The following is a 20,020-nucleotide window of genomic DNA, read 5'->3' on the forward strand; positions in this document are numbered from 1 at the left end:
ATTCATTAATGATTAACCTTTTGAATGAATCTTAAGGTACACTATCGGAATTTTTAATAAGATACGATGAAATATTGAACTACTGTAGCTACCCTGTAGTTACTGCTTAGCTAATGTTTAATGTTTAATTTAATAAACCCTTATTATCAACACTAAAATTAAACACGCTAATATACAAAATTAAACTCGCTTGCTAATATATAGCCTAGCTAATTGAACTCGCTAAAATGCAAAATGTAACTAGGTAATTTACCAAACGTTAATGTTTAATGTTTACTTCAAACTCATTATCAACAACAACAAAAAAATTACTATGGAAGTAAACAAGGTACAATCTAAATTAGCTAACTAACTAGCTTGCTATTTTAACAAAGTAATGTACAAACCTTTAGTAGCAAGCTAATTAAACTGGATAAATTGCAAAATTTGGGGGGGGCTGAAGAAAAATCTAATGGAATTTGAGAAGTATATTGGAGGTCAACGTGAAAATAAATATTCCACTTCTGCTTAAGATACATGGTTTGAGGCCATGTTAGACTTCCACAGATCTAAACTGGATCTTAACTAGACTTCCACAGATCTAAACTGGATCTTAACTAGACTTCCACAGATCTAAACTGGATCTTAACTAGACTTCCACAGATCTAAACTGGATCTTAACTAGACTTCCACAGATCTTAACCGGATCTTAACTAGACTTCCACAGATCTTAACCGGATCTTAACTAGACTTCCACAGATCTAAACTGGATCTTAACTAGACTTCCACAGATCTTAACTGGATCTTAACTAAACTTCCACAGATCTTAACTGGATCTTAACTAGACTTCCACAAATCTTAACAGGATCTTAACTAGACTTCCACAGATCTTAACTGGATCTTAACTAGACTTCCACAGATCTTAACTGGATCTTAACTAAACTTCCACAGATCTTAACTGGATCTTAACTAGACTTCCACAAATCTTAACAGGATCTTAACTAGACTTCCACAGATCTAAACTGGATCTTAACTAGACTTCCACAGATCTAAACTGGATGTTAACTAGACTTCCACAGATCTTAACTGGATCTTAACTAGACTTCCACAGATCTAAAGCGGAACTTAACTAGGCTTCCACAGATATTAACCGGATATTAACTAAACTTCCACAGATATTAACCGGATATTAACTAAACTTCCACAGATCTAAACCGGATCTTAACTAGACTTCCACAGATCTAAAGCGGAACTTAACTAGGCTTCCACAGATATTAACCGGATATTAACTAGACTTCCACAGATATTAACCGGATATTAACTAAACTTCCACAGATCTAAACCGGATCTTAACTAGACTTCCACAGATCTTAACAGGATCTTAACTAGACTTCCACAGATCTAAACCGGATCTTAACTAGACTTCCACAGATCTAAACTGGATCTTAACTAGACTTCCACAAATCTTAACAGGATCTTAACTAGACTTCCACAGATCTAAACTGGATCTTAACTAGACTTCCACAGATCTAAACTGGATCTTAACTAGACTTCCACAAATCTTAACAGGATCTTAACTAGACTTCCACAGATCTAAACAGGATCTTAACTAGACTTCCACAGATCTTAACTGGATCTTAACTAGACTTCCACAGATCTAAAGCGGAACTTAACTAGGCTTCCACAGATATTAACCGGATATTAACTAAACTTCCACAGATCTAAACCGGATCTTAACTAGACTTCCACAGATCTTAACAAGATCTTAACTAGACTTCCACAGATCTTAACTGGATATTAACTAAAAAAAAATCCTTCATTCTCCTCACAGAAAACATCATCAATTCTTCTACGTTTGTTTGTTTTTTTTTTCACTCTTACATAACAGCACATTTGAATCTATTTATTCATCTCTTCAATCTGCTCTCACTTATTATGCAGTCAATCCAAACAGTGCTTAAAATACCACAGTATATACCCGCTCAGTATGTGCAGTATGGAGTGTATACACTGCCTCTGACAGCTGGAGTTATTACAGGAGAACAAAGTGACTTTCCAAATACCGCGACGCAGCAGAAAAAGCAAACGGCTCAGCAACATCTGCTGAAGAGCAAAAAAAATAACTAAATAAATATGGTTTAAATAAGACAAGCCAATATTTCTTTACTACAGAAGGCTCTACAGATTCTTTATCATATTCACACCGATATCTTCCAGAGCACTGAGCTGTTATCCAGGGCCAGGTACACATATGACAGGCTCATTTGTGTGCACACACACACACACGAACACACACACACACCCCATATGTTGACATGGCAGGTACCAGTAGATCACGAATCCCATCAGCAAACCTAACTGAGCTCAGCAATTTGTAACTGATTTATGTGGATTTTGTGCATCTTCTGCTCTCCAGCTGTTCAGAGTCCCATGAGACGAGCGAATCAAAGAGGAAAGGAGAGAGCTCATAAATCCTGGATATACCTGCCACTGCTGGATTCAATGTTAATGTAAAAAAAAAAGAAAATTCTGTTTCATTAATCTCTAGGTTAAGGCTTTAGGTGAAAAGTACAAAACAAAAACATTCGTATATTCTCGGGGGCTGAGGATATTGATCATGCACATTTTGATACATGATCAATAACCATGTACTGAGAGATGATTAAATGAGGCCATGCCTCATGCAGTGGAACTGACGCAGTGGTCATGCCTGCCTTCCACGGATCTGACACACACGGAAGCCACACCTTCTTCACTGAGACTAACACAGAGGCCACACCTCCTTTATTAATACTGACACTTGAGAAGCTTACACCTTCTTCAATAAGAACAATAGCCACAGAGGCCACACCCCTTTCACTAGGACTGACAGACACTGAGGCAACGCCCTCTTTACTAGGACTAACAGAGAGGCCACACTTTTTTTCGCTGACAATAAAAGGCACAGAGGCCACACCTTCTTCATTTAAGAATAAGATAGAGGCCATGCTTTCTTTACTGAAACTAAGATAGAGGCCACGCCTTCTTCATTTGGGCCTGAGATAGAGGCCACGCCTTCTTCATTGAGACTAAGATAGAGGCCACGCCTTCTTCATTTGGGACTATGATAGAGGCCATGCCTTCTTCATTTGGGACTAAAATAAAGGCCACACCTTCTTCATTAAGACTAAGATAGAGGCCATTCCTTCTTCATTTGGGACTAAGATAGAGGCCACACCTTTTTTGTTAGGATTACAATACAGGCCACACCTTTCTTCACTGAGACTAAGATAGAGGCCATGCTTTATTTATTAAGACTAAGAGAGAGGCCATATCTTCTTCATTGAGACTAAGATAGAGGCCATGCCTTCTTCATTGAGACTAAGATAGAGGCCATGCCTTCTTCATTGAGACTAAGATAGAGGCCATGCCTTCTTCATTGAGACTAAGATAGAGGCCATGCCTTCTTCATTGAGACTAAGATAGAGGCCATGCCTTCTTCATTGAGACTAAGATATAGGTCATATCTTCTTCACTGAGACTAAGATAGAGGCCATGCCTTCTTCATTGAGACTAAGATAGAAGCCATGCCTTTTTTGTTAGGATTACAATAGAGGCCACACCTTCTTCACTGAGATTAAGATAGAGACCACGCTTTCTTTATTGAGACTAAGATAGAAGCCATGCCTTTTTTGTTAGGATTACAATAGAGGCCACACCTTCTTCACTGAGACTAAGATAGAGGCCACACCTTCTTTATTCTGACTAAGATAGAGGTCACACCTTCTATATTGGGACTATGATAGAGGCCACGCCTTCTTCAAGAGATCTGATAGCACAGAGGCCACACTTCCTTTCCTGGGACAATGAATAGGTGTATCTCTTGTCTTATCATCTCTTCAATATATTTTATAACCAGTTTCTCTAGTTAGCTTCCAACATGTTTATCTTAAAGTGTTTAAAACGAGTCTGTAGTTCAGCAGCATACAAAACCATGACTCAGCCACATCTCATGACAAGATGTAATTATGAGTGAAGCAAAAGCCAGTGAATCTGCCACGCAAACAATTCAAATGATTTCTGCTGCTAATATAAACAGCATTGATATGCAGACGACACTGTGGCTATTTGCTCCGTCTCCAGAAAAAAAACAGGAAGACGTGTGTATACCGATGCCAATATCACAAAAGAAGAAGGGATTTTTCTCAAGGCTGCTTATATCTAAATGTAACGGAGCCTTACCTGAGTCTCTTGTAATACTGTTTGACCTTCTCAAGTGAGGTGGCGTTGATCTGAGCCTGGTGTTCCTCCACTGAGACACTGTCCCTGTAGTAATAACCCTCCATGCTCTCCAGTGCTACAGGAAACAGAGTGATAATCATTCACCTACATGCTAAAATAATGGAATTTGCCTGAAAAAAATCAGGCAAATTTATAGAAACACACACACAGTTAGCATACCCTGAGTGAATAAGACAGGGTGGATCCTGAATCCGTCACCGTGTCTCAGTCTCTGAGGCAGCTGCTCGAAGTAAAAACCCTCTAGATAGAAATACACCTTCATGGCCTGCCTCGTGCCCTCCACTTGGTAGCTGATGGGCATGTCTGCACACACATCACACAAGAGAGTAAGCACTGATCACATCATTACGAGTTTTATGTTTAAAAGCACACACAGATACAGCACTCACTCGCGACGAACGGCTCTCCATCCATGCGTCTGAAATGGAACATGACCTTCTCCAGGTCCAGCAGTGCCACCTGCGTGTCCTCCAGCATGGCCTGCTCATCAGTCTGAAAGAACAGACAGCAGACACCATATGCATGAGTTTCATGTTATCTGAACGATCGTGTCTCATCTCATCTGCTTCAGTTCCTGCTCAAACACAAACAACCACACTTACACTCCCTCACTCTTCCTCTTCACCTCTTCATCATCTGCTACTTCAAAACACATCTCAAACATCCACCAAGCCTCTTCACTGCTTTATCTTTATCTCCTCCTATCCTATGCTCTGTTCATTAAGCCACCCAGACGTACCATAACAGCATTTCTGGAAATGTTTGTGTTTTTTAGTAGTGAACATGGAGTTGCAGAACAATGCAGTAATGTGTGGTCACTACTAAACCGATTTCTGCTTCAGACCCTGAGTTCGTTTCTTCCCAAAGATCCTCTCTGAGCTTCTAAAGGATTCTGAAAGCAGCATTAAACAGGCTTTAGGAAAAGATTTCCTAAAACCTTCTCTTCCTGTACATGGTACAGCAGATAAGAGTGAAAAGCCTGTGCTGTAGAGAATTCTCATTTTGTCAGACCAGTTCTGGGAGCAGATCTGGGGAGAGAAAGAGAGAGAGTTCTCCAGCTCACAAATCACCATGGAGTGACAGAGATGGACTCATGAATCCGGTGGAACGGACCATAAAGACGTAGACGTTATGACGCCCCTGTATCCGAGGCTGCGTATGGTTATGACACTACTGACACCTAAGGAATGAATTCCAGTGATGGCATCTTAAGAAAATAGGTCATTCTTTATATATATAAAAAAACAGGTTGTATTTTGGCATTTGGCCGCTCGGAAAGTCCAGGTCTTGTGCGAAATAACCCTAAAGCATTTGAGAACAGAGTGAAAGCTACTGAAGATGGCGTGAAGACTCCATGAAATGAACATTCATCAAACTGACTAGGACCATCCCAAATCCAAAGCTCAGTAATATCAGCTTTCTGGTCTCTTCTCAGATTCAGCTCAGATGTGCACAAGTATCAAGGGAAGTGACCGAGCTCGATCTGATCCTTCTTAATCCGATTCCGACTCTGAAATGTCATCCAAAACAAACCACAGCTGCTGTGCTAAATACGGACGTCTCCTGTGAGCCGTGTTCCCAGACACACACACACACACACACACACACACAAGCTCACCAGGTTGGGCGAAAGCAGGGACTGGAAGTGTAGCAGCAACCCGGTGTGAGAGATCTGCTCCAGCCAGCGGTGACTCTCCTGAGCTTCACTCTCACCACCGAGCCCCCGGTTCAACACGGCCAGCAAGTGTTCAGAGAAACTACACACTGCTCCCACCAGACTCTGACTGAACACCATGTCTCTCCTCAACTGGATCTCGGAGTCTGAAGGACAGAGAGAGAAACGACACTTAATGAAGAATCAGATTTTGGTTTTATAGATACATCGATTTTATAGTCAGATTAAATAACAAAGCAGTCAATGCAATAAATTACACATAAATAAGACGTGAGGCAGAAATGAACAACAAAAATAACATCGATAAACGAAAATCAAGAGAGGAGAGACGTGGGAATGGATGGATAGAGAGAGAGATATGGAGGAAAGAGAAGGAGAAAAAAGACAGAGATAGAAGCTAAAGGAAAGATACAAAGAGAATGTGACAGAAAAAGAGAAGAAGAGATAAAGGTAGACTTGGTATAAGGTTAATATTATTTATTTATTTATTTATTTATTTATTTATTTATTTATGTTCTAATTAATCACTCAATAAATTAACTTGTGTTAATTTTTTCTTGCTTTAATTTCATTGAATTTGTATTTATTTATATTTAATTTATATTTAAGATTATTATTATTATATTATATAAGATATTTGTTTTTGGGTTGTTTTTTTGTAAATAAATTAATGAATTAATTCATGATTCATATATTGATTCATATATATATATAAATATAAATATAAAAGAAATATAAAGAGAAAGAAAAACAGATGTAAGACAGAATGAGATGAAATGACTGAGTAAGAGAGACAAATAAAAAGAGAAAATAGAGGGGGGGAGGAAGGATCACTGGGTTAAAGTGTCTGTGCAACATCCTGCAGTTCATCCACATTTCTGTTCCAGTTATTTATTGTAACTAAAAATCCATTAAAATGTCAAAGCCCTGACCCTGCACATGATTTCACTCGGTGCTCAAAAACAAAGCGATTAAAAACAAATTAAAAAGAAAGTGAGTGAAAAGAATCAGAGCTATTGTTGGGAAAAAAAAAACAGCCGTGACATGAAGCCAATCGGCTGATGTCCAAATGAGGTGGAAAAAATAAAAACCCGCAGGAATTTTTTCCACGCCCTAAAACTACGTTGCAATCAATGCTTTCAAACCCAATTTTCACGCATCTCCTCACTCGCGACCGTAACCTCGGATAATCTCGACTTTTTATTCCATTCTTTTTCCTCAGTGGGACTAAGAACATGGAATGCATTAAAATACATCTTGAATTAAATGAGTTTCAGACTTTTATTTCATATTTCTCATGTAATGTTCGTTTAGTATTTCAGTCATTATTTATTTAAGGAAGGAGTCTCCAGTGTCAGTGTCAGTGTTCTGCCAGAAGTAATACTACATGACATAATAATGATTATTATTTTTATTACATTCAGAAAAAAAAAACATTTTCCGAGACGTTTTTATGATACACGATGTGTAAAAAAAAACTGGTCATAAAAATTCCATCAGTATTTTTTTTATTTAAAAAATATATTAAATAAATATATAAGTTATAGCTAATTATAATGATAGATAATAATAATAATAATAATAATAATAATAATAATAATAATAATAATAAAATTATTCTTATTAATAATAACAATAAAATTAAAAATATTTAAAAATATTTAAAAAGTTAGATAAAATATATACACTTATATAAATAAATAATCCGTAAATAATAAACAATAGAGTTAAATATATATATATATATATATATATATATATATATATATATATATATATATATATATATATATATATATATATATATATATATATATTTTATTTTTTAAAGAAAATATTTAAAAATGAAAAGAGAAAAATGAAAATAATAAATAATAAAAATAAATAAATAAATAAAAAACATTTTAAAAAATGCTAAATGAAAGTCGGTACAAATTAAAATGATTCATCCATTTTCTATACCCGCTTTATTCCTAATTAGGGTCACGGGGATCTGCTGGAGCCTATCCCAGCACACATTGGGTGAAACACAGGGGTACACCCTGGACAGGTCACCAGTCCATCACAGGGCCACACATATAGACAGACAACCACACACACTCACTCCTATGGACTCCTATGTAAGCCACTGTGCTGCCCCCCTTTCATATCCATCCCAGGATATTCAATGTAACTCTAAATGGATAAAGTTTACACCGAAATGTTACTGAACATATCAAAATTTCAATCACTGCCCATTATTGCAATCAAGCTGCAGTGGTGTAAAAGGAATAAAACACTTCTTCACAATGTGAAAGAAATGAACGTAAGGTCAGTAACTCAGCCTCGCATCGGGACACATTTCTGCTGCCTCCTTCGTTCTCATCGTATGAAATAACTGATGAATAATGCTGCCGAACTCGTCCTCAGGGAGTGTGGAGCTAAATGTGTAGTTAAATTTCCTTGAGCGTGATCTTTAACCCTCAAGTGCAGCAAAAAACAGATCTCAGCCTCGGATGTAAAAGCAGCGCTGAAATGAATCACTATAAATGTAGAGACACGTACCTGTGTACTGCAGTAACACCAGCAGCACTCTTGTTTTGATCTCTGAAACGGAAAAAAAGATGGAAGAAATGAAATCGATTGCTTTATTCTTATAGCGTCTGTTTAAAGTAGAACTTATCGGCCTTATTTATTTATTTATTGCTCTGTAGGAGCAGGGTGAGTTCAGTTCTTCTTTCCCAGGCTGTGTGTTCAGGCTAGAAATCTCGAATATCTTTTATTTGATGTATAATTCATTGATAAAAAAATGCATTTAAACATACAGAAGAGTGTAATTAAATACTCTTTACACACACACACACACACACACGAAGAGATATACATTCTTATGAGCACACTAAAACAGTATCCTTCCCCTCTACAGTACAAGTGTGGAATTCTGAGTCCAATGGTGTGTGTGTGTGTGTGTGTGTGTGTGAGTGAGAATAAACATAAAAATGCCAGCCTGACCTTCCACAAATTTGCCGATGGTGTGTGTGAGGGCCTGAACGCTGCTTGGGAGATTCCACGGGTCCTGTTTAACGTGAAGCCGCAGTTTCTTGGTGCAGTTGACCTTAGGCTCCATGTCTTGGTGAAACTCTGTTCCAACACACACACACATGCACACGCACACACACACACACACACACACAAATTACTTTTGGCATTCTTTCCATATACCAGATATTATTTAAGTTATTTAAAAATTTTTAAGAAGAATATAAAAGTGTGGTGCTACACACACACTCACACACACAAACACACAAACACAAGCATGCATGCACACACACACACACACAAACACACACCCTTTGTACTTTTGGTTTCTGTTTAGGTCTCCCTCATCCTGTCATTATTTTCACCTGTTTTATATGTGCACCTCTGTCCCTACCGCATTCGATTCAGTACCTATCGCATTTAATTCAGTACCTACAACATTTGATTCAGTACCTACAACATTCGATTCAGTACCTACAACATTCGATCCAGTACCTACAACATTCGATCCAGTACCTACAACATTCGATCCAGTACCTACAACATTTGATTCAGTACCTATCGCATTTAATTCAGTACCTACAACATTTGATTCAGTACCTATAACATTTGATTCAGTACCTACAAAATTTGATTCAGTACCTACAACATTTGATTCAGTACCTATCGCATTTAATTCAGTACCTACAACATTTGATTCAGTACCTACAACATTTGATTCAGTACCTACAACATTTAATTCAGTACCTACAACATTTGATTCAGTACCTACAACATTTGATTCAGTACCTACAACATTTGATTCAGTACCTACAACATTTGATTCAGTACCCACACACACACTGGTGGCTCTGTGACTCGTGAAAGTGACTTCAGCATGCGGAAGGATTAGGGAATCGAAATAACAGGGATTATTCACGTCCAGAGAGGGATTAATGGAAAACTGGGGAGCTGGATAGAACACACACACACACACACACAAACAAACAATCATGTCCCACAGTTTTGATATTAGTCCATATTTTTCCTCTTACAGTGTTACTAACAAATCCATGCGGGACGTTTTTCCGGAAGTCTGGGATTTAGAGTGCATTCAACTTCCTCTGGACTCGGAAGGAAGGTGAAATATTTGATCTAATGTACTGAATCTGAATGCTGTACAAATTTACATTTAAAAATGGCCTCCCTCTCTCTCTCTCTCTCTCTCTCTCTTTCTAAAATAAAGAAACTCTCCACAGAGGAAGAGAATAAAACAGAATCCCAAATTCCCAAAGTCTCAGTGCTGAACAGTGGAGTGTGTGAAACTGGGAACGAAGGAACAACATGAATAAATCAAGCCTTAACAATCCCACTGAGAAAGAAAGAAAGAAAGAAAGAAAGAAAGAAAGAAAGAAAGAAAGAACGAAAGAAAGAAAGAAAGAAAGAAAGAAAGAAAGAAAGAAAGAAAGAAAGAAAGAAAGAAAGAAAGAAAGAAAGAAAGAAAGAAAGAACTGTCAGAAAGAAAGAAAGAAAGAAAGAAAGAAAGAAAGAAAGAAAGAAAGAAAGAAAGAAAGAAAGAAAGAAAGAAAGAAAGAAAGAAAGAAAGAAAGAAAGAAAGAAAGAAAGAAAGAAAGAAAGATCGAAAAAAAGAAAGAAAGAAAGATCGAAAGAAAAATCAAAAGAAAGAAAGAAAGAAAGAAAGAAAGAAAGAAAGAAAGAAAGAAAGAAAGAAAGAAAGAAAGAAAGAACTGAAAGAAAGAAAGAAAGAAAGAAAGAAAGAAAGAAAGAAAGAACTGAAAGAAAGAAAGAAAGAAAGAAAGAAAGAACTGTCAGAAAGAAAGAAAGAAAGAAAGAAAGAAAGAAAGAAAGAAAGAAAGAAAGAAAGAAAGAAAGAAAGAAAGAATGTAATTTACCCTGTAGTCCTCGTCCTGGTGTGAAGCACTTGGTTTGGTCGAAGACTCGAGACACTGTCGCTCCCTTCAGAAGACTCGTCATAGACTCCACCTAAAAAACATGACATCATCAATTCATCCACTGTATCCCACATTCAGGACACACACTGTATCCCACATTCAGGACACACACTGTATCCCACATTCAGGACACACACACTGTATCCCACATTCAGGAAACACACTGTATCCCACATTCAGGACAAACACACTGTATCCCACATTCAGGACAAACACACTGTATCCCACATTCAGGACACACACACTGTATCCCACATTCAGGGGACACACACTGTATCCCACATTCAGGACACACACTGTATCCCACATTCAGGACACACACTGTATCCCACATTCAGGACACACACTGTATCCCACATTCAGGACACACACTGTATCCCACATTCAGGACAAACACACTGTATCCCACATTCAGGACACACACTGTATCCCACATTCAGGACACACACTGTATCCCACATTCAGGACACACACTGTATCCCACATTCAGGACACACACTGTATCCCACATTCAGGACACACACACTGTATCCCACATTCAGGACACACACACTGTATCCCACATTCAGGACACACACACTGTATCCCACATTCAGGACACACACACTGTATCCCACATTCAGGACACACACACTGTATCCCACATTCAGGACACACACTGTATCCCACATTCAGGACACACTGTATCCCACATTCAGGACACACTGTATCCCACATTCAGGACACACACTGTATCCCACATTCAGGAAACACACTGTATCCCACATTCAGGACACACACACTGTATCCCACATTCAGGACACACACTGTATCCCACATTCAGGACAAACACACTGTATCCCACATTCAGGACACACACACTGTATCCCACATTCAGGACACACACACACTGTATCCCACATTCAGGACACACACACACTGTATCCCACATTCAGGACACACACACACTGTATCCCACATTCAGGACACACACACTGTATCCCACATTCAGGACACACACACTGTATCCCACATTCAGGACACACACACTGTATCCCACATTCAGGACACACACACTGTATCCCACATTCAGGACACACACTGTATCCCACATTCAGGACACACACTGTATCCCACATTCAGGACACACACACTGTATCCCACATTCAGGACACACACACTGTATCCCACATTCAGGACACACACTGTATCCCACATTCAGGACACACACTGTATCCCACATTCAGGACACACACACTGTATCCCACATTCAGGACACACACACTGTATCCCACATTCAGGACACACACACTGTATCCCACATTCAGGACACACACACTGTATCCCACATTCAGGACACACACACTGTATCCCACATTCAGGACACACACACTGTATCCCACATTCAGGACACACACACTGTATCCCACATTCAGGACACACACACTGTATCCCACATTCAGGACACACACTGTATCCCACATTCAGGACACACACTGTATCCCACATTCAGGACACACACACTGTATCCCACATTCAGGACACACACTGTATCCCACATTCAGGACAAACACACTGTATCCCACATTCAGGACAAACACACTGTATCCCACATTCAGGACACACACTGTATCCCACATTCAGGACACACACTGTATCCCACATTCAGGACACACACACTGTATCCCACATTCAGGACACACACACTGTATCCCACATTCAGGACACACACACTGTATCCCACATTCAGGACACACACACTGTATCCCACATTCAGGACACACACACTGTATCCCACATTCAGGATACACACACTGTATCCCACATTCAGGACACACACACTGTATCCCACATTCAGGACACACACACTGTATCCCACATTCAGGACACACACACTGTATCCCACATTCAGGACACACACACTGTATCCCACATTCAGGACACACACACTGTATCCCACATTCAGGACACACACACTGTATCCCACATTCAGGACACACACACTGTATCCCACATTCAGGACACACACACTGTATCCCACATTCAGGACACACACACTGTATCCCACATTCAGGACACACACACTGTATCCCACATTCAGGACACACACACTGTATCCCACATTCAGGACACACACTGTATCCCACATTCAGGACACACACACTGTATCCCACATTCAGGACACACACTGTATCCCACATTCAGGACACACACTGTATCCCACATTCAGGACACACACTGTATCCCACATTCAGGACACACACTGTATCCCACATTCAGGACACACACTGTATCCCACATTCAGGACACACACTGTATCCCACATTCAGGACACACACTGTATCCCACATTCAGGACAAACACACTGTATCCCACATTCAGGACAAACACACTGTATCCCACATTCAGGACACACACTGTATCCCACATTCAGGACACACACACTGTATCCCACATTCAGGACACACACACTGTATCCCACATTCAGGACACACACTGTATCCCACATTCAGGACACACACACTGTATCCCACATTCAGGACACACACACTGTATCCCACATTCAGGACACACACACTGTATCCCACATTCAGGACACACACACTGTATCCCACATTCAGGACACACACACTGTATCCCACATTCAGGACACACTGTATCCCACATTCAGGACACACACTGTATCCCACATTCAGGACACACACACTGTATCCCACATTCAGGACACACACTGTATCCCACATTCAGGACACACACACTGTATCCCACATTCAGGACACACACTGTATCCCACATTCAGGACACACACTGTATCCCACATTCAGGACAAACACTGTATCCCACATTCAGGACAAACACACTGTATCCCACATTCAGGACAAACACACTGTATCCCACATTCAGGACACACACTGTATCCCACATTCAGGACACACACTGTATCCCACATTCAGGACACACACTGTATCCCACATTCAGGACACACACTGTATCCCACATTCAGGACACACACACTGTATCCCACATTCAGGACAAACTGTATCCCACATTCAGGACAAACTGTATCCCACATTCAGGACACACACTGTATCCAGCTCAGTTTTGCTGTGGATAAGATTCCAGACATGGAATTACATACAGTGATCACTGTAAGGCTTTGATCTTGAGAGGTTGGTATGAAATTCCAAGCTGAATTCACTGAACACTAAGCACAAGAATTCAGCAAAGGTGTACTACCGCGATCACACACACACAAACACACAACACACACACACAAAACATACACAAACACACACAAACACACACACAGACACATGCACACAGACAGACACACACACAAACACACACACATACCCACACACAGACACACACAAAAACAGACAAAAAACAAACTAACAAAAACACACACACCTGCACACAGACACACACACACAGACACACACACACACACACAGACACACAAACAGACACAAAAAACAAAACTAACAAAAACACACACACACACACACACAGACACAAAAAACAAACTAACACAAAACACACACACACACACATGCACACAGAGACACACAAACACAGACACATACAACCAAACAAAGAAACACACACACACAGACACAAAAACACCAAAAATGCACACACAGAACCACACATTCTTCCCTTTGCATATCGGTGTACATGCCAACAAGTGTCATGTCACTTATGGTTTCTGTTTAGGTCGCTAAAATTTTCCTTTCTGTAAGTATATATCACAGGAAATAGTATCCAGGTGTGTGTGTGTGCACCAAAAGCATACACACCTGGCTGAACAGATGCTCCAGGAAGCCGTGGAGCTTTTTCTGCTTGTCAGGAGATATCCACATACTGGCTGGCATCTCGTCTCCTGTGTGTGTGTGTGTGTCACAGACAGAGAGAAAATGAGAAGGGTTCATTAGGCCACAGAGACAGACAACGGAGGCTTTATTACTCTAATGAAGCAGAACGGCCGCGGCGTGAGAGCTGGGTCGCTCTTTCATGGCCACTGCTTAGCAATTAGCATGTAATGACTGTGGAGTTGACACAGACTGCACTGAGGCAGTGGTCCAATTCAGCATTCAGTGGAGTGGCCGAGCTTCACACACTCCAACAGCACCGAGGGGATCCAAGCGGGACACACAGCTCATCATATTTAATCACGGGTCACTTCTGGGAAAAGATAATGGAGGTAGCTCTGTGGGTAGCTCTGTGTGTGTGTGTGTGTGTGTGTGTGATACCCGAGTCCATCTCGTCACTGTGGACGTAGGAGCTGCAGTGGCTGCTGCAGATGCTGGTGAAGGAGGCAATGGAGTTCCTGTTGCTGTTACAGTCACTGCAAACACAAGAGCAACATCTTACAGCTTCATCAGTGTGTTTCAAGAGAGAGAGAGAGAGGAAGGAAGGAAGGAAGGAAGGAAGGAAGGAGGGAGGGAGAGAGAGAGAGAGAGGAAGGAAGGAAGGAAGGAAGGAAGGAGAGAGAGAGAGAGAGAGAGAGAGAGAGAGAGAGAGAAAGAAAGAAAGAAAGAAAGAAAGAAAGAAAGAAAGAAAGAAAGAAAGAAAGAAAGAAAGAAAGAAAGAAAGAAAGAAAAGATGATGTAATGTGGATTGAAGTTAACATCACAGAGCTTATTTTCAAATAACAGCAACATCCTGAAGTGACATGAAACTACAGCATTTATATGTATTCAGTGTGTGTGTGTGTGTGAGTGTGTGTGTGTGTGTGTGTGAGAGTGTGTGTGTGTGTGTGTGTGTGTGTGTGTGTGTGTGTGTGTGTGAGTGTGTCAGACCTGTAGGAGTCCCGGTTGCTGATGGTGTCGTGACCCGAGTCCTCCTGCTCGTCTCCTGCCACATTGAAACACACTCGCTTCCCATTCCGCTCCACACGCTCACACTCACTCTCAGCCGAGATGAAGCTCTCAGACGGCCTCGCCTCGGGGCTGCTGGGGTGCGTGATGGACGACAACAAACTGACCCAGAGAGAGAGAGAGAAAGAGAGAGAGAGAGAGAGAGAGAGAGAGAGGGAGAGAGAGAAATTTAATTTTTAAGATGATTGGATTTTATTGATTTAACCTGTTTTCAAGGAATATATAAAAGAAAGAAAGAAAAAGAAAGAAAGAAAAAGAAAGAAAGAAAGAAAGAAAGAAAGAAAGAAAGAAAGAAAGAAAGAAAGAAAGAAAGGACATTTGAACAAGGAAAGGAAGAAAAGTATAGAGCAGAGGAAGAAAGGAAGGAAGGAAGGAAGGAAGGAAGGATGAATGAAAGGAAAAAAGAAAAATGAGAGAATACAAGAATGAGAGAAAGGGCCAGAGTGAAAGAAAGTTCCAGATTATTCATGTGCTTAAGGACATTATATCCCACTGCATGAATGCTGTATATTGCATTGGACATACTATGCCACACACACACACACACACACACACAGCACCCTATAAACCATCATGATGTGTGTTTGCAGTGGGAGTGTGTGCAGAATGAGGGGCTGTGGCCAAACAAAATGAGAGCCTGTTTAAGTTTGGCTTCCGCACCTCAACTTCAGGAGGCTGGAGGTCCTCAAAATATTAATAACATCATGCACACACACACACACACACACACACACACACACAGCTGTGTCAACACTCACAAAGCCGACCCCCAGGCACATGCCTGCAGAAGGAAATTCACCAGCTCTCAAAGAGTCTGTGTGTGTGTGTGTGTGTGTGTGTGTTTAAGTCCTGTTTTCAGTGAGTCAACACTTCTGTGTATGAGTGCAGGTTTCCAGACACTAACACATTCCACTCTTCACATCTTTTTCAACCTCTGCGTTTACACTGTTTTCTCATTCCCTGAACACATTTTTCCATTATGTCATGCAGCAAACCAAAGTCCATTCATACGTATGTGTGTGTGTGTGTGTGTGTGTGTGTGTGTATGCAAGATCATCCAGCTAGGTGATTGAGGCTGAGGCTAAAGCTGACTGAGGCTGGCTGATGCTGAGGCTGACTGAGACTGACTGAAGCTGACTGAGGCTGAGACTGACTGAGGTTGAAGCTGACTGACGTTGAAGCTGACTGAGGCTGAGGATGACTGAGGTTGAAGCTGACTGAGGTTGAAGCTGACTGAGGCTGAGACTGACAGGTTGAAGCTGACTGAGGTTGAAGCTGACTGGGGCTGAAGTTGACTGGGGCTGAGACTGACTGAGGTTGAAGCTGACTGAGGTTGAAGCTGACTGGGGCTGAGACTGACTGAGGTTGAAGCTGACTGAGGTTGAAGCTGACTGGGGCTGAGACTGACTGAGGTTGAAGCTGACTGAGGTTGAAGCTGACTGAGGCTGAGGATGACTGAGGTTGAAGCTGACTGAGGTTGAAGCTGACTGAGGCTGAGACTGACTGAGGTTGAAGCTGACTGAGGTTGAAGCTGACTGAGGCTGAGACTGACTGAGGTTGAAGCTGACTGAGGTTGAAGCTGACTGAGGTTGAAGCTGACTGGGGCTGAAGCTGACTGAGGCTGAAGCTGACTGAAGTTGAGACTGACTGAGGCTAAAGCTGACTGAGGATGAGCTGATTGAGGCTGTGGCTGACTGAGACTCAGCTGATCGAGGCTGAGGCTGACTTGCCTGAGGCTGATCAAGGCTGAGGATGAGCTGATCGAGGCTGAGGCTGACTAGACAGCTGATCGGGGCTGAGGCTCATGAAGTACAGAACAACCAGCTTTTTACTAGACCAGTTAAAACCAAAAGTGTGGAGTTCTGGCTTTAATGGGAGCCAGTTGTTTGTTTGGTTTGGTTGAATGATTGACTGATTTGTTTGACTGTTTGTTTAATTACTTCTTTGACTGTTGTTTGTTTGATTGTTTGCTTGTTTTTAATTGCTTGTTTTTGTTGCTTGTGTGACTATATGCACAAACAAACAAACAAACAAATAATAAAAAAGCACACAGTACTTCAGCCGTACTCACTCCATCTCAAGGTCAGATACAAAAGTTTGTATGTCCGTGTTTTAAATCCCGTCCCTCAGGAATTGTCCGAAAGCATTTATTTAAGAGTCCTGAGAAGAGATTTCACGGCCAATCGTCCTTTTGTCCCTGAGGAGCCGGGAGAAAGAAGAAGGACGAGAGATCGCCCTGGCTATAAATCACTGAATCATTCACATTGAGCTGCGTTCTCTCTCTGTCTGATTTTCAGAGCGCTTCATTCGCCGATGGATCCCGGACCCAGCCGAGGTCGATAGCCATTTTAATTTCAGGCAGAAGCAGATACTCTGATGGAGTAAGCAGCCTAGAGCTACTCATTACTGTGAGGAAAGTCATTAACCCCTCACTGGCCCTCACACCATTACACTCAGCTCTAACTGGCAACACGGCAAATCCACAAACAGCACAAAGGCACAACTTTGCCAGCACAATTCCTGACTCCTAATGAGCACTGGGAGAGAGGGGAAAGAGACTAAACTTTTCATTAAGCATGTTTCATTAAAATGATCTCAAATTAGTTTGTCCTGAGCGACTGTTATAATTCTGTCCTGTTCTTTACTCTAACAATTTTTTTTTGGAAGCACACAGGCCGATTTCACGGCATCCTATTTCCTGTTCAACATTAAATTGTTCGTAAACACTGAAGTAATCAACAGAACGGCCGGGTCAGGAAGTAACACCACACACACACACACACACACACACACACACACACACACACACACACACACAGATTTCAAGCTACTAATGTCACACTGACAAAAGACAAACCGTATCCTCTTTTTTGAATTGTCTCTCTCCTGCAAGAGAATCCTATCAGTTTCATTCGATCTGATTCAACTCGATTCGATTCAACTTGATTCGATTCGATTCAACTTGATTCAATTCGATTCAACTTGATTTGATTCGATTTCATTTGATTCAATTTGATTCGAGTCGATTTAATTTTTTTCGTACAGAGCTTTAAATAGGTTCTCACACACACACTCACACGCACAGAGATTTGGCCACTAAGCTTCAAAATATCAATTCAAATCGATTCAACTTGATTTGATTCGATTGCATTTGATTCAGTTTGATTCGAGTTGATTTATTTTTTTCGTATAGATTCGTACAGAGCTTTAAATAGGTTCTCACACACACACACACACACACACACACACACAGATACACACACACACAGATTTGGAGATTTGGCCACTAAGCTTCAAAATATCAATTCAATTCGATTCAACTTTATTCGATTCTATTTCATTTGATTCCGTTTGATTCAAGTTGATTTAATTTGCTTCGTATAGATTTGTACAGAGCTTTAAATAGGTTCTCACACACACACACACATCCATTTCCCAGAAGTCATGTTCTGCTCTACAGGCAGTTCTGAGAAAGCCCCAGGTTTCCAGGATTATTCTGTAACGTAAAGCTGCAGCGTTGCAGTGATTAGAGGAGCGGGTCCTGTGAGCCGTCTGCAGCAGCAGTAGCGATTCATGAGCAAATGAACAATGCAGCGCTGTGAGAGGAGTTAATGAGCTTGTGAAGAGTGAGTGCTGTACACCAGCAGCCCGTGTTACAGCACAGAACAGTGACAATCAGAGCTGCCGAATTGCAGATCAGTTGCTAAGAGCTGACAGCGATGAGAGCGTGATTGAATTAGTCTGGTGTGAGAAGCGCCGTCAGCACACGTTAAGCTGGATGCATCGCAAACTGTGTTACACAGAGCAAGGGCTACTTCCTCTAGATATATTTCTATTATTATTTTTTATTTATTTAAGGAAGTGAGTAATAAATTAGAAAGAAAGAAAGAAAGAAAGAAAGAAAGAAAGAAAGAAAGAAAGAAAGAAAGAAAGAAAGAAAGAAAGAAAGAAAGAAAGAAAAAGAAAGAAAGACAATGCATTGGCAAAGCTGAGAAGGGAAAAGGAAAGAAAGAAAAAAGAAAGAGAGGAAGGAAGGAAGGAAGGAAGGAAGGAAGGAAGGAAGGAAGGAAGGAAGGAAGGAAAGAAGGAAGGAAGGAAGTATGGAGGGAGGGAAAGAAGGAAGGAAGGAAGGAAGGAAGGAAGAGAGACAATGCAAAGAAAAAAGCAAGAAAACTGTCAGAAAGAAAGGAAGGAAGAGAGGAAAGAAAGAAAGAAAGAAAGACAATGCATTGGCAAAGCTGAGAAGGGAAAAAGAA

General features: G+C 40.8%; 1 protein-coding gene across 1 annotated transcript in view; it reads right to left on the bottom strand.

The window, feature by feature from the left end:
• prex2 (phosphatidylinositol-3,4,5-trisphosphate-dependent Rac exchange factor 2) overlaps positions 1-20,020 on the bottom strand; it is a 115,231-nt gene that overhangs the window by 22,553 nt on the left and 72,658 nt on the right. The window contains exons 26-35 of the mRNA XM_058376712.1: positions 15,687-15,866; positions 15,138-15,232; positions 14,685-14,767; positions 10,846-10,936; positions 8,927-9,055; positions 8,480-8,521; positions 5,879-6,081; positions 4,650-4,752; positions 4,420-4,563; positions 4,201-4,315 (exon numbers count right to left, since the gene is read on the bottom strand). Of these exons, the coding sequence (XP_058232695.1) occupies positions 4,201-4,315; positions 4,420-4,563; positions 4,650-4,752; positions 5,879-6,081; positions 8,480-8,521; positions 8,927-9,055; positions 10,846-10,936; positions 14,685-14,767; positions 15,138-15,232; positions 15,687-15,866 (1,185 nt within the window). The remainder of the gene's footprint in view (positions 1-4,200; positions 4,316-4,419; positions 4,564-4,649; positions 4,753-5,878; positions 6,082-8,479; positions 8,522-8,926; positions 9,056-10,845; positions 10,937-14,684; positions 14,768-15,137; positions 15,233-15,686; positions 15,867-20,020) is intronic.

This window comes from Hemibagrus wyckioides, linkage group LG23 (genome assembly GCF_019097595.1).
Source record: "Hemibagrus wyckioides isolate EC202008001 linkage group LG23, SWU_Hwy_1.0, whole genome shotgun sequence".
Lineage (NCBI taxonomy): Eukaryota > Metazoa > Chordata > Actinopteri > Siluriformes > Bagridae > Hemibagrus > Hemibagrus wyckioides.